This window comes from Lissotriton helveticus, chromosome 9, assembly GCF_964261635.1.
Source record: "Lissotriton helveticus chromosome 9, aLisHel1.1, whole genome shotgun sequence".
Classification (NCBI taxonomy): Eukaryota; Metazoa; Chordata; class Amphibia; order Caudata; family Salamandridae; genus Lissotriton; species Lissotriton helveticus.
In genome coordinates, this window is record NC_136070.1 from 981,313,571 (window position 1) to 981,329,127 (window position 15,557).

General features: G+C 50.2%; 1 protein-coding gene across 1 annotated transcript in view; it reads right to left on the reverse strand.

The window, feature by feature from the left end:
- FANCD2 (FA complementation group D2) overlaps window positions 1-15,557 on the reverse strand; it is a 909,275-nt gene that overhangs the window by 823,300 nt on the left and 70,418 nt on the right. Inside the window, exon 7 of the mRNA XM_078661284.1 lies at window positions 1,907-1,959. Within this exon, the coding sequence (XP_078517410.1) occupies window positions 1,907-1,959 (53 nt within the window). The remainder of the gene's footprint in view (window positions 1-1,906; window positions 1,960-15,557) is intronic.

Genomic DNA, 15,557 nt, shown 5'->3' on the forward strand with positions numbered 1-15,557 from the left:
ACTGCCACAGCAACCATATTAAGAAACAGAAGACTCCGTGGCAAGTTTTATAACCATCCGTGACTCTCCCAGCGTGGCTCTCAAGTGACCTGTGAAGTCCTGCCCTGAAGGCACGTGTGCAGTGGAAGCGAACCTGGACACAGTGACACTCTGAATGGTAAAGGAATCAGGGGTCAAGGAGTTAAAACTGCCGCGACTGCAGCACATGAGCCCGGAGTCCATATTGTGAAGAGAAGCGGCGGAACCGGCTGTTGACCTTACCCGAAGGAAGCGCCACTGCCGTGTGGGATCCCTGTCGTGGGATCGGAAGAGGAGGAAGAGCCCAGCTGAACCGTGTTGCCATCCGGAGGAACCCGAGGTAGCGTCGGAAGAGGCGGGGAGACTGCAGGAGGAGGCCGGACGGGAGCGGAGCCTTCGTGCCTGAGGAGAGCGTCTGCGAGGATCAGGAAGCGGCTCGAAGCGGCGGACTGAGGCAGCGGTAACGGAGCAGCGGTTCAAGGGAGAGACAGTGGCCGCCGACACTCGTATAACGCAGCACAAGTGGGCAGAGAAGCCAAGACACCACAAGTAAGCGTGGGAGAGTGGTTGGGCGGGGAGGAGCAAACGAGTCCCTGCCGGAACTTACCCCAAGTAGCTGAACAACCGGGGACACGTAAGGAGACAGCAAATTACCTGTGTGACACTCATTTAGGAGATATAGCAAACCCGAGACAATCCTCTCAGTGAGGGGGTGATCCATGTGAGAAACTACCTGCCCATAACGGAACTTGTGAGGGAGAGTAAGCTGGAAGCCGAGGGGCTTCAGGGAAACGGGAGGTAGCGAACCAAGTGGGGATCACTAGAGAGTTCTGGGGGAACAAAAGGTGATTGGTGGTGAACACCCTGGAGGGTGGAGGACACGATATCCGAAAGGCTGGCAGCACCTGTGTTTACTCTGATGGGCTCAGTGGTTTAATAAGTTTATAGGGTGTTGAGAGCTGTTCTTCAGGGATGTAATATCTTGCTTGTCTTCTCCAGTAATTCAACTACTCGCACCAGAGCCTAATCGTGATTGTATGAAGCTGTGCGGGGGAGCTGCACCTGGCGAAATGTAATGTACCAGATATGATTTATTGTAAAGAAGCCTGTTTAATTATCAACCCGAATAGATGGGGAATGTAAGAGATTGCAACTCTAAGTTGTAGGGATTTCTCAACGTGACCTTCATACTTGGGGGTAGAGAAATACTGAAATTGCCAAATGAATTTTGCGATGAACCAATAATTGAATGTGATAAGGTTAAATGATCTGAAACTGAAACCCGGCTCTAAAGAAAAGAAAGATACATCAAAGAATTTTATAAAAGGAACCGGTATTTTTCTAAACTGGTGCGGTGTCATTATTTTGGTTGGTCATTCACTGGGTTACTGTGGGTGAGATTGTAAGCACTACACAAAGCCTCGAGGGGGTTTAGCTGATGCTGCTCTGTGCCAGGCTACCCTATGTAGTCTAGAAAAACCTAGGTCTAACAGACTCAAAATCAGTTATCTTAACACCGTGGTTTACATGTGACTGGGGTGAATGTATGACAGTATTCTGCATTCTGTTCATCAATTGTTCTCTTTACAATGTGACAGCAACATTTTGACAGTACACCTATCTATATATAAGTTATTAGTAATGTATATAAAATGGTGTGTGTGTGTGAGAGAGAGAGAGAGAAATAATTTGGGGCCAGGCTCATCGGTCTATCTGTACCCACCACATGGCACAAACAGCAGCCGCTTCCCGAACTTACGCCACCTGGTCTCTCATTTAAATCTCTACCCACGTGTTCATAATCTGAAGGCCGCTGTCCACAGCCACTTAGCCAGTAAATGTAAACACAAAAGTATGTAGAATTTCCAAAAAGGCAACTCTGACTTACCTGTCATACAAAAATTCTGGAATCCTTTCAAATAGTGTATTTATGATGGCAACCTAAATAGAATAAACAATAGGTTAAATCACGTACTGGTCACAGCTGGTCTACCATATTTATCTCAACGGATTTCTAATAGATCGGAGGCTTTATCAAGGCAGGTGATTGGAAGCAAGAAGACTTCTAGACAAACATTTCAGACTAATGCCAAGAAGATCTTCAAATCAGGGTACACTTCAGTCTCTCACCTAATTTCCAGGTCTTAAACACTCTGGCAGAAAGTGTGCCTTAACATTCCATGAAACTACCCCATCAGAATGTTGCCCATTGAACCACCATTGTTTTTGGATCGATTCGACTTCGTTCATCTAGAGGAGGTTCGATGCTTACCCAGTATGGTTTTTCCTGAGGGCAATGTCTGGTCAGCCCCTGATAGATATGCTCATAATAAGACACTCTTCTTTTGTGGGCACCTGGGCCACAAACACAAAAACTAAATCAACTCCAGTTTCCTCAAGTCACACGAACGCATTGCTATTGCACTAATAACATGCACGTGCATCAGCAAATAACAATCAAGGGTATGTTGCAGAACTTCGCTCCTGATGGCCTGGGAAGGCAAGCAAGTAAGATATGATGTTCTCATTCTGGCATATGCAAATGACTCAAGGTTGCAGCTAAAGTGCAAAGAGCAACTGTTCAACACAATATAAACAATGTACCAGCAAGATGATGTTAAACGAATAATGACTGCCTATCTGTTTCCTATACCTATGGAAATACTTAAGGAAATTTCCATTGCCGGAGATGCAAGAGCTCCCATGTCATTCAGCTGAATAAACTTCGCCCTCAAAGAACTTTCCTGCTTATGGGTTTTATTTAAGGTTCGGGGGTGGAAACTTCTATAATATCAATATAACACTCAAACCTTTACCCAGGCCTCCAATCATTAAATCTGTCCGACAGAGAGATTGAGGGATGGCTTTTTTGTACAAGATTTTATTAATTTTGTAGAAATAAAAGGGGAGAAAGCCCATTCATTAAATTCCAATGCTGAGCAAAACTGCTTTAAACATTATGAAATACCTTTGGCAATATATCCTAATGTAGGCACTAAACTCTCACTACTGGGCATGATCCAGGCAAAGCAAGAGCACGAGCACAGCAGCACCAGATACCCTCTGTACTGAGCTGATTCATATCCGGCCCCATGTAAGAACTCCAGTACTAGAACAGAAAAGTGGCAGCATACATCGGGAAACGTAGTTTGAGGTATGACAACTTTTATGTATATCTAACTTCAATAAACGTTGAGACCTCCATATAGTTCCTTCTTTCATCCAGGTGTGCATTACAGGGAAACAAGCAAACACACACACACACACTTACTTAACTAAACTCAAAGGGCCCTCCATACATACATGACAGTCTGACACTGGGAGTTAAATAATGGGAAAACAATGCCTTTCATATCAGAAAGGATCCAATATGGATAGTGATGTCCATTTTAATCCAATATGGACAGCGATTCCCACATGGAAGAGGTGTGGCGCAGCGGCCAGGGTGCCTGAATCCGGACTACGGGGTTCATGGTTCGATCCCCGGCGCCGGCAGCAGGTTAGCCCAGCGCCATGTGACTATGGGCAATAGCTCGCCTAATCTTCCGGAGGGCCCCTAGCGCTGGCACAACACTTCGGAGGTAGCCGTGTGCGTTACAAATACTGGTATTTCATTTTCATTTAGGGCAAAGCAAGGGTATTTATGGTGTTCTGGCTGGATGTCATGTAAAAATACACATTATGAAGGTTGGTAGAGTGTTGTCCATAAGAGTCACCACTGCTTCTTGAAATACCTGAGTGGCCTAGATCTTGAATGGCTTCTCAAACCGTGGCATGTTTTCTGACCAGGAAGTGTCTTGAATGAAATCCTTGCTCCTTTGGCTATTGGGAATCTTCTCTATCACTCACTTTGGGAACATGAGAAAGAACCTTGCTGCACCAACTTTACATTCTTGTTGATCTTCTTTTGGACATTCTGTGAGGGAACTTTTCTCTTAATATTTATCTGAAATGGATGGCGCACACCACCCATTTGTCAGAAATAATTTTACGTCAATATTAAAAATTGTGGGCTACCCTGCCAACTGCAAAAGTACTAAAAAAGTTAGGGCTGCACTTGTTAGGGTGTAATGTCCTTAATCATGGTTGTGCCCTTGCAGGTAGATTCTCTGGAATTTCAAACCGTGGGACAGTGTAGTGGGTTTTCAGATAGAACATCAGAAACATAAATTAGTATGAGGAGGAGGACCAATTGGGGACAGGATTAAGGGGAGGGAAGAGAGGACAGAGTACAGAGTGCAGAGAGTTGATACTGTGTGATATGGGAGAATGTATGATGTTGCCACAATCTCTGACCTAGCATTGGTTCTGAGGTCATGGGGAGATTTGTCTTTGACCTTTCAGAGGCAGAATTCACTCCAGAGTTAGTTTTCTGGTTATGGAGAATACATCCAAGAGAGTTCACAAGTTAGTGGAGGAACAGTGTCTTCTCAAAGGTTGTGACCATTTGTACCTTTTCCATCTGCATTATTTATAATAATCATGTTAAATCCTAATAAAAAAAATATAGGCTGTAAGAAATGTGCACAAAATAAACTTTGATTGATCCATCTTAAATTCTTATACTACTTTGTCAATATCCTCATCTTCTTGAACAAATGCTTCCTTCAGATTGCTAGAAATTGGGCTTCTGGTTGGCAGAGATATGCACCCTGTCCAAGCGGGAACCACAATCCTAGTCAGGATGAACTAGATACAAACTAAAAGATAACCTGTGCTCACCCTCTGGTAGCTTGGCACAGTGCAGTAAGGATTATCTAAAGACGCAATATGAAAAGTATTTGTGCGCGCACACACACACACACACTGACACAATCAAAACACCACTAAAAAGTCTCCACACCGGTTTAGGAAAATAGACAATAACTTTATGAGAAAAACAAGACCAAAAGGACAAAAATCCAAAAAGTAGAAGGAGTAGTTTCTGTCCTGTAACTCCAGTTCTGTAGTAGGGGTATCTCTGTTATAGTCATAATCTAGTGAATAGTCCCGCCCATGTGCGTGGACCCCGGCAATCAAAAATAATCTCTTAAGTTGTCAAAAAATTGCAGAACTGCAAAGACACTTAAGAGAAAATTTAAAGACAAATAATGCAGCCTATATCCACAGGCTACACTGTCCAGTACTTCAACTAGAAATTCCACCAAAAATCCACTAACAGCAAAGCCTGTCCAGATTTCCCTTGCTTTTACTGCAAAACCCCTCAGAAATGATAGAGAGGAAGGCCTGGACAGACAAGCCCCATAGGCTGCCATTATGTGGCTTAAACAGGATACTGTGCCTTTAAGGAAACCTTCTAGAACCTTCTCCCAGTATCCCAGAATGCATAGCAGGTCCAACTGACTTCAGTTCTTTTTGAAGGCGTAAAACGCCAGACCTGTAGCATTACTTACATGAACAATTCTCCACCGGGGAGGAGGGCGGGCGCTTATGACTATAACAGAGATACCCCTACTACAGAACTGGAGTTACAGGACAGAAACTACTCCTTCTGTAGTAGGGGATCTCTGTGCATAGTCATAATCTAGTGAATAGAATGGCAAGCCCATCCCCACACAAAAGCGGCGGTGGAGAAAGAACATAACGCCACTACTGTGCGAACAAATTCCGCAGCGAAGCCTGCCCAACCTGAGCGTCTGCCCTGGCATCAGAGTCCAGGCAGTAATGCTTAGCAAAGGTATGAACCGACTTCCAAGTGGCGGCCTTGCAGATTTCTGCAATCGGCACATTACGGAGCAAGGCTGTCGTGGCAGCCTTGCCCCTGGTGGAATGAGCCTTAGGCTTACCTCCTAAGGTCTTATTAGCTTTTTGGTAACACAATTGTATGCAGGACACAATCCACCTAGAAATGGACTGCTTAGAGGTAGCAAGACCCGTCCTGACCGATCCATAATTGATAAACAATTGGTCTGACCTACGAATATCTTTGGTCTTATCCAGATAAAATTTCAACACCCTCCTCACATCCAGGGAATGCAAAGATCGTTCCGCCGGAGAGGAAGGATTCTGAAAAAACGTAGGCAAAGTTATGGTCTGGTTGACATGAAAATCAGAAATAACCTTGGGAAGAAATTTAGGGTGAGTACGCATCACAACCTTAGCAGCATGAAATACAGTATAAGGTTCAGTACAACACAACGCCTGAATTTCACTCACCCTGCGGGCCGATGTAATGGCCACGAGGAACGCCGCCTTCCAGGACAGGTGCTGCAACGAAGCCTTGTGAATGGGTTCAAAAGGCTCCTTCATCAATCTGGACAGCACCACATTCAATTCCCATGAAGGCGAAGGAAGCCTGACAGGAGGGAACACCTTCTTCAACCCTTCCAGAAAGTCTTTGATCACAGGGATCTGGAAAAAAGAAGTCTGCGAAGGGCATTTCCTGTAGGCAGTCAATGCAGCAAGATGAACCCTAATGGAATGAACATTAAGGCCAGACTGCACCAAATGCAAAAGGTAAGGAAGGATGACATCTTCCTTGCAGGTTGTAGGGTCATGGTTCTTAGACTGGCACCAGATACAAAACCTCTTCCACTTGTAAGCATATGAAGTCCTAGTGGAAGGCCTCTTAGACTCCTTCAGTATGTCCATGCAATCTTCGGGCAGATTCAGATGGCCATATTGCACTATCTCAGGAGCCATGCCGCCAAACTCAAAGACGAGAGGCTGGGGTGTAACATCCGCCCCCCGAACTTCGTGAGAAGGTCCGGCCTGCACGGCAACCGAATGTGAGGAAGGAGAGACCGGTGAAGCAGGTCCGTGAACCACCACTGCCTGGGCCACTCCGGGGCAATGAGTATCATCCGAGCCCTGGACCGGGCCAGCTTGATGAGTACCGCCGGAATCAGGGGAATGGGTGGAAAAGCGTACAGAAAGCTGTTCGACCAGTTGATCCATAGCGCATTCCCCAGCGTCCCCGGCTGGTAGTACCTGGAGGCGAAGTCTCGGCATTTGCTGTTTTCGGCGGTGGCGAACAGATCTATGTCTGGGGTCCCCCACCTTGCGAAGACGTCTCCTAGTACTTCGTCGTTGATGACCCATTCGTGGTTTTCCTGAATCAGTCTGCTCAGTGCGTCTGCCTGAACATTCTGCACACCCGGCAGATGGGTAGCCGTTATCGTCAGTCCTCTGGCCAGGAGCCAGTGCCAGATCGCCTGCGCCTCCTGTGACAGAGTGCGAGATCTCGAGCCCCCCTGCTTGTTGAGGTAGTACATCGTGGTAGTGTTGTCCGTTTGCACAAGCAGGGAGCTGGTCTGGAAGGACGGAAGAAAGGCCTTCAGTGCCAAGTGAACAGCTCTGAGTTCCAGGAAGTTGATGTGATAAGTGGCCTCCACCGGAGACCACGTTCCCTGAATCTGTAGAGTCCCGGAGTGCGCTCCCCATCCCAGGAGAGAAGCATCCGTCACGACAGTCTGCGTGGGAATGTCCTTGTGAAAAGGAACCCCTCTGAGGAGATTCCCCGCCGAACACCACCACTTCAGAGACTGAAGAGCATGCAGAGACAGTCGTATCCTGTCGTCCCAGGATCCTTTCCTCTGATCCCACTGGTCTTCCAAGCACTCCTGCAGCGGTCTCATGTGCAGTCGTGCATGCGGCGTCAGGAAGATACAAGAGGCCATCGAACCCAGTAGAGAAGACACCGTCCTCACTGTCGTAGATGGAGCCGTCATAAGAGCCTGAGCCTTCCGAAGGAGAGATAATCGTCGCTCTTCCGAAGGAGACACGCTTGCTGACAGCGTATTGATGGAGGCTCCCAAGTACTGAATGCATTGGACCGGAGTCGGGACAGACTTGGCCATGTTGATGTGCAACCCCAGCTTGTTCAAGAGAACGCACGTCTTCTGGAAGTGTGCTCGCGCTTCCGAGAAGGAGGATGCCTTGATCAACCAATCGTCCAGGTACGGGTAGACAAACACCTTGTTCCTCCGTAGGTGCGCTGCTACCACCGCCATGCACTTCGAGAATGTTCTCGGCGCAGACTTCAGTCCGAATGGGAGTACTGTGTATTGATAATGATTGGTGCCGACTTGGAACCGCAGGAACTTCCTGTGTTTGTGTGCAATGGGCACATGGAAGTAAGCATCCTGTAGGTCTATAGCACAGAGCCAGTCTCCCTGTTGCAACTGAGGATAAATCTGATGCAACGACAGCATGCGAAACTTTTCCCTGCGAATCCATTTGTTTGCCTGTCGCAAGTCCAGAATGGGCCTGAACTCGTTCTTGTCCTTCTTGCGAACCAGGAAGAACCGGGAGTACAGACCTCTTCCTCTCTGGGACAGAGGCACGTCTTCTATCGCCCTTTTCCTTAACAGGGTATCGGCCTCCACCTGGAGCTCTAGCAGTTGAAACCGCGAGCTGACCGGAGGAATCGATGGAGGCGGGCCGGTGAACCGAAGACTGTATCCATTGCAAACAATATTCAGCACCCACTTGTCCTGAGTAATTTTTCTCCACTCTGCCAGAAAAGATTGAATGCTTCCCCCTACCGGAGTGGGTAACGGATCCGGGGGAAGTAAGTACCTAGGGCCTAGACCCAGTTTGGCCCTTGGGCGCCGGAGCAGACTGCTGGCCTCCCCTGCCCCTCTGGCGCTTCTGGAACGGCTTACGGAACTGCTGTTGCTGTTGCGAATGTCCCGAAGCCTGGCCACGTCCACGGCCTTGCCCACCGGACCGCCGTTGGAAAGGGCGGTACGTCTTCTTTGCCTCCTTAGGCTTCTCGAGGCCCACCGCCGTGAGCGTCTCGGCCTCCGCCTTCATGCGGGCCATCTCGTCGTCCGCATGCTTCCCAAAAAGAGACTTGCCGGAGAACGGCAGGTTGGCCACCCTCTGCTGTGCGTCCGGTTTCAGGGACGTAAGACGGAGCCAGGCGTGACGTCTTTGGTTGATTCCATGGCAAAACCCGTGAGCAGCCAACAGGGAAGAGTCCGCTGCCGCGCTGATGATCTGGTTGGCCACCAGCATCCCTTCACTCAGCACTTCCTGAAAGTCCTCACGTTGCTCACGAGGCAAGTGCTCCGCAAAACGCTCAAGGGAGTCCCAGAGGGCGCGGGCGTACCGACCCAACAGCGCCGTGGCACTCGCAGCCTTCATGGAGGTGGCGGCTGTTCCACAGACCTTTCTCCCTGCCGAATCCATCCACCTGGACTCCTTATCCGGGGGAACCGTGGATGACGGAGTGGCGGCATGTTGTTTGCGTGCCGCCGTCACAATGACTGAGTCCGGAGGGGGTTCCGCTCTCAGAAACGCCGGATCCGAATCCGGGGCCCGGTACTTCCTCAGCAACCTAGAAGGCGCCGCCTTTGTCACCGCGGGGGTGAGGAAAAGGTCCATAGCTGGCTCCTCCAGGCCCGGCACCAGAGGCAGGAGAGGGCGAGACGAGTGTCTTTGGTGCAATGTCTCAAATATCACTGACGTCTTAGGCGTGGGCACTGTCAGGAGTATGCCCAGCTTCGCAGCGCCCCTCAAGAGGACATCCTGGAACGCCACCAGGTCATCAATCGGGGACACCCTCGTGTCCGGAGATCCCGACAAGGCAGGGGAATGCTCCCTGGAACCAGAGGATCCCGTACGGGATCGAGACTCGCGCCTCCTATGGCGGCGTCTCGACCGCGTGGACGATCTGTGTCGCGACCTGTCCCGCCTCCCAGAGCGAGAGCGAGAGCGAGAGCGAGACCTGCCAGTCCGTGGCCGCCCCACCGGTCTCCGTGGGGGGGTCCTCCTGGGAGCCTCCTTGGGTGCAGGTTTAGGGTCCCCTTAGGAGGTACAGGCAAATACGGCAGCGAAGTGGACCTCGGCGGAGGAACCTTCGGCTGCGGGTCCGGCCCACGCGGAGGGACCGGTGGCGGCGGGTCGCCCGTTGGAAGTGGAGGCAGTGGCGGAGGATCCTCTTTAGGAAGAGGAGGAGGAGGAGTGACCGCCTTAGGAACAGGAGTATGCGTCGACCGAGGCTGAGAAGGAGTGTACACCGCAGAGTACACCGTGCCCGGTGACCCCTTAGGCGAAGAGGGCTGAGAGCCCGCCCCTTCAGCTGGTGATCGCTTCCTCTTGCGTCCCCCACTGGAAGCCGCGTAACTTCTGGGACTAGAATCCCTCTTACGACGCTTTGGAGAGCCTGACCGACTCCCAGACGTCGACCTCCGTCTGCTCGACGTCGAGCGTCGCTTTTCCGGCGTCGAAGGACGTTTCCGTGACTCCGGCGTCGAACGCCGCCTCCGCGACGTCGACCTCTTCTTCCTCGGCGTCGAACGCCGATCCCTCGACGTCGGCCTCTTCTTCCTCGGCGTCGAACGCCGATCCCTCGACGTCGAAAGCCGATCCCTTGACGTCGACCTCTTCCTCCGCGACGTCGAACGGCCCTTCCTCGAAGACGAGCGTCGATGCCGCCGTCTAGATGCTCTTGACGTCGAGGATCCCCTCGACGTCGACCGGCGGTGTCGCCGCGACAGCGAGCGCCGATGTCCATGACGTCGGTATGAAGCCCTCGACGTCGACGATGAAGATGACGTCGACGGCGGCTTCGTCAGCGGTGCCTTCGACGTCGAGTCGTCCCGATGTCTCGACCCGGAGCCCCGGGGAGAAGGGGAGCACACCGCCGTCATCCCTCTCGACGTCGTCGTCGATGCTATCGACGTCGACGGAGACCGGGACCGCTTGCTGGGCTTCCTGCCTCTGGGGAGCCCCCCAGAGGCCTCAGCAGAGGCAGAGGGAACCTTCCCGGACTGCCCAGACCCACCTGCAGCCTGCAGGCGCCTCTCCTCAAGGCCAGACAGCCTGATCTTCGCCCTTTCCTTCAGAGTACGAGTTGTAAACTGCTGGCAGATGACACACTCCTCAGGGACATGATCTTCAGGGAGCCAGACGATGCAGACATCATGTGGATCACCTCTGGCCTTCTTCCTCATACATGCTGGACACTTCACAAAGAGTCCAGGCATTTTAGAGCCCTAAAATACCTGAAGCAGCACACAGAAGAGAAAGAGAACACCAAGAGAGTAAACTTCAACACTTTTAAAACACAAAAGTGCCAAAACATGCAATAAACCCTTGAAACAAGGGAGAGCTCAATGCCAGGGTCCTGTAAGCAGGAGCCGGAAAAAAGAACTGAAGTCAGTTGGACCTGCTATGCATTCTGGGATACTGGGAGAAGGTTCTAGAAGGTTTCCTTAAAGGCACAGTATCCTGTTTAAGCCACATAATGGCAGCCTATGGGGCTTGTCTGTCCAGGCCTTCCTCTCTATCATTTCTGAGGGGTTTTGCAGTAAAAGCAAGGGAAATCTGGACAGGCTTTGCTGTTAGTGGATTTTTGGTGGAATTTCTAGTTGAAGTACTGGACAGTGTAGCCTGTGGATATAGGCTGCATTATTTGTCTTTAAATTTTCTCTTAAGTGTCTTTGCAGTTCTGCAATTTTTTGACAACTTAAGAGATTATTTTTGATTGCCGGGGTCCACGCACATTGGCGGGACTATTCACTAGATTATGACTATGCACAGAGATCCCCTACTACAGAACTGGAGTTATACATTTATATCCAAAAATATAGTGTTTAGTCTTAAAGTGTCATCCGGGGATATCTGGTCTCGCCTGACCGGGGTAAACCCAAAAGAACAGGTTGACCGCAATGGAGTGTGGGTCGTATACAAGGACCAGCCTTAGCCCGCTGAAACAGTACCTTTGGTTGGGGGCGGAGTCCACAACAAGAAGCAAGGACCAGGGAGGCAATGTGTCGTTATTGATCCTAGGGAGTCGCTGTTGAACAGTATTGAAGATGGGCGATGCGTCATCGCCGGTGAACTGCGCCAGTTCCAACTGTCGCAACAGTGGCGATGCGTCGGTTTCGAGAGTTGCAGCACGGAAAAACTCACTTCGAAGGGCCCAAAACTGGATTGGCACCACTTTACAGAACAGGACTCACAGAGGGCAGAGTCTAGGTGCTGTTGCAGGAAGTCTTTGATGTCCCTGAGACTTCCGAAAAGGGGGCAAGCCAGCATGTGCATGTCACTCTGGGGTCAAATGAGATGGGCACAGTCCTTTCATCAGCAAGACAGATGGCCGCAGCACAGCAGAGAAAAAAGCAGTTCTTCCAGAGCAGCAGTCCAGCAGAGTGACAGTCCTTGTAGCAGCACAGCAGTCTTCCTCCTGGCAGAGTTCTTCAAAGGTCAAGTAGGCGCTGATTTGGTGGGGTCAGAGACCCAATACTTATACCCAGTTGTGCCTTTGAAGTGGGTTTGACTTCAAAGAAGTGTCTTTGAAGTGCACATAAGCCCTTTTTTCCCAATCCTGGATTCAGACAAGCTGTAGAGGGTTCATTAGCCCTTTGTGTGGGGACAGGACACTGCCTATTCAGGTGTAAGTTTCAGCTCCTCCCTCCCTTCCTGCCCAGGAAGAGCCATCAGAATGCAGATGGGTAGTCAGACACACCTAACCTTCCTGTGTTTGTGGCCATCTAGAGGGAATGCACAAAGTGTGGTTGTCACCCACCCCAAATGTGTATTGAAGACAGGCTGCAGGCACACAGAGCTGTAACAGCAGAGAAATGTCCACTTTCTAAAAGTGGCATTCCAGAAATAGTAATATTAAATCCAACTTTATCAGTAGGAGGGTTTTTCATTACCATTCCATATTTATAAAACATGACACAACTACTTCCTTCTAATCAGGCATTACAGCCTAAAAGTGTAACAAGGAATTCCCAATGCTAAACTATTTGAGGAGTAGGCCTCACAATAGAGAAAAATTAATGTAGGTGTTTTTCACTACCAGGACATGCAACACTTAAAAGTGTATGTCCTTCCTTTTACTTACATAGTACCCTGCGCTATGGGCTACCTTTGCCTACCTTAGGGTGACTTATGTGTAAACACAGGAGAATTTAGGACTTGGCAAACGTTTTGTAATGCTAAGTTGAAGTGACAGTAAAATTGCACACACAGGCTCTGCAGTGGCAGGCCTGTGACATGTTTAAAGGGCTACTTTGGTGTGCGGCACAATCAGTGCAGCAGGCCCACTAGTAGCATTTATTTTACAGGCCCTGGGTATATGGTATACCATTCTACAAGGGATTTACAAGTAAATTAAATATGCCAATTGTGTATAAGCCAATGTTACCATGTTTAGGGGAGAAGCACATGCACTTTAGCACTGGTCATCAGGGGGAAGGGGAAAATATATGTGGCAAACCTTTCGAGAACCTGTGTACAATAGTTGGCTTGAAAAAGGACGGCTGGTCAGGCAACCACAGATAGGTTGGAATAGCATAAAGGTAACCCTTTAAAGTGCCCAGAGCAGAGCCCTGATGGGCAAGGGAAAGAACCGGAGAAAGGGGGGCAGAAAGGGGACCAGCCTGTTTTTCTGAACACCATGCCACAAACTTGCACCAAGAGCAGGCATATACTGTTGTGATGGAGGGACGCCTAGCTGCCAGAATAACATAGCAGACTTCAGGTGGAAGATCGAAAGCTGTTAACTGTCACCGCTAAATCCCCACGCAAGAAGGCGTATCGTTTACAGTTTCGAGTGGAGACCCCTCACCTGTTGCTGTGACCGAAGATCCTCCCGAAGAGGCAGTCTGATCGGAGGAACGGTGGACATGCCCAACAACTTGGGACAGCAAACTCTTTAAGACCAGTCCTGAGCCACAAGGATGACTTGGGCCAGGTCGTTTCTGCTCTTCTTGAAAACTCTGGGAAGGAGTGGTATAGGTGGAAAGGCGTACAGGAGGCCTGAGCTCCACTTGAGACGAAAAGCCTCTCCGAGGGAGAGACACCTTGGAAACTCCAGTGAGCAGAACTGCTGACATTGCACGTTCTCCACAATAGCGATCCGATCTAACCAAGGCTCTCCCCACTACTAGAAGAGATCCTGCACCACCTCCGGATGGAGACACCATTCATGATCGAGGCATCTTCAGCTGAGTCTGTCTGCCCTGGCGTTCAGACAGCCAGGTGTTGAACCACCAGGGATATGCCCTATCCAGATATGCAGGGCCTCTTGACAGAGGGTCCACAACCCCACCTCGCCCTGTTTGTTGCAGTACCACATTGGAGTGGTGTTATCCGGGAACACCTGCACTAGCCTTCCCAAAATGGAGGATATAGAGGCTTTTAATCCCAGCTGGACCGCCCAGAGCTCCAGAAGGTTGAAGAGGAGTCTGGGTTCCGCTGGAGACCAGAGGCCTCGGACCTCCACCTTTCCCAGATAGGCGACCCCGTCCCAGGAGTGACGCATCTGTACCACTGTCAGATCTGGTTGGGGAATACAGAGGGGTCTGCGCTGACCCAATCACAGTTTGTTAACCACCACTGCAGATCTTGTGCAGTTGCCTCAGAGATCTGGACCACGTCGGAGAGATATCCCTGAGGCTGCACCCACTGGAACTTCAGGTCCCTCTGCAGAGCCTGCATATGCCAACAGGCATGCGTCACAAGCAAGATGCAGGTGGCCATGAGGCCCAGCAGCCTCAGAGTCAGTCTCACCGAAATCCAGGATAGAGGCTGAAACATTGATGTCATAGCCTGAATACGCTGGACTCACTGTTCTGGAGGATAAGCCCAAAACTGCACAGTGTCCAGGACAACTCCGATGAAAGGGAAGGTCTGAGAGAGAGTCAAGTGTGACTTCAGGATGTTGATAGTGAACCCCAGCGAATGTAGGTTGTCCGCCACAGTCTGGAGGAGGGAGACAACAGCCTGGGGCGAGCCTGCCATCAAAAGCAAGTCGTCAAGATAGGAGAAGACAGGCAACCTACATCTCTGCAGATGAGCTGCAACCACGGCATCAGCTTGGTGAACACCCAAGTGATGCTGGTAAGGACAAAATGGTCCACCGTGAACCGCAGGTACAGCCTGTGGGCAGGCATGACCGGAATGTGGAAATATGTATCTTGTAAATCTAATGCTATCATCCAGTTTCCTCTGTCCAGGGAAGACAGGACTTGAGCGAGCATGAGCATTTTAAACTTCGGCTTCTTGAGAAAGAAATTTGAGAGTGCACAAGTCTAGGACAGTATGAAGGCCTCCATCCTTCTTGGTACCTGAAAGTAGCAGGAATAGCAACCACAACTTCCTTCTGTCGTCGGCACGCTCTCTATGGCTCCCTTATCCAAGAGAGCTGTTACTTCCTGGTGGAGCAAGGAAAGGTGATCCTCTGTCAGCATGTTGCAGGTAGGTGGAATGGGTGAAAGGGTAATGACAAAGGGGAGGGAGCATCCCCTCCGGAAATTTTTTGATATCATACAGCTCCACTGAGGCAGGTGATGTCGTATCCTGCTCTCACAGGGTGATTATGATGGTAAGAGGATAATATATAAGGTTTTTTGGAGGCTGCGGCAGCTGGGGCGCTGGGGCGAGGGTGGACTGGCCCGACCTCTGGCTGCCCGACTTACAGGGTCTGTGGGTACCGCGTTCTCGACCATGCAGAGGCTGGAGGCAGTGGAGGTTGGGAGGGTAGACACATCTGGAAGGCGAGGGGCCATGGAAAGGCCCAATGACCTGGCTGCAGCTGTGCTGTCCTTAAAGTGCTCAAGCACTGAATTCGCCTGGTC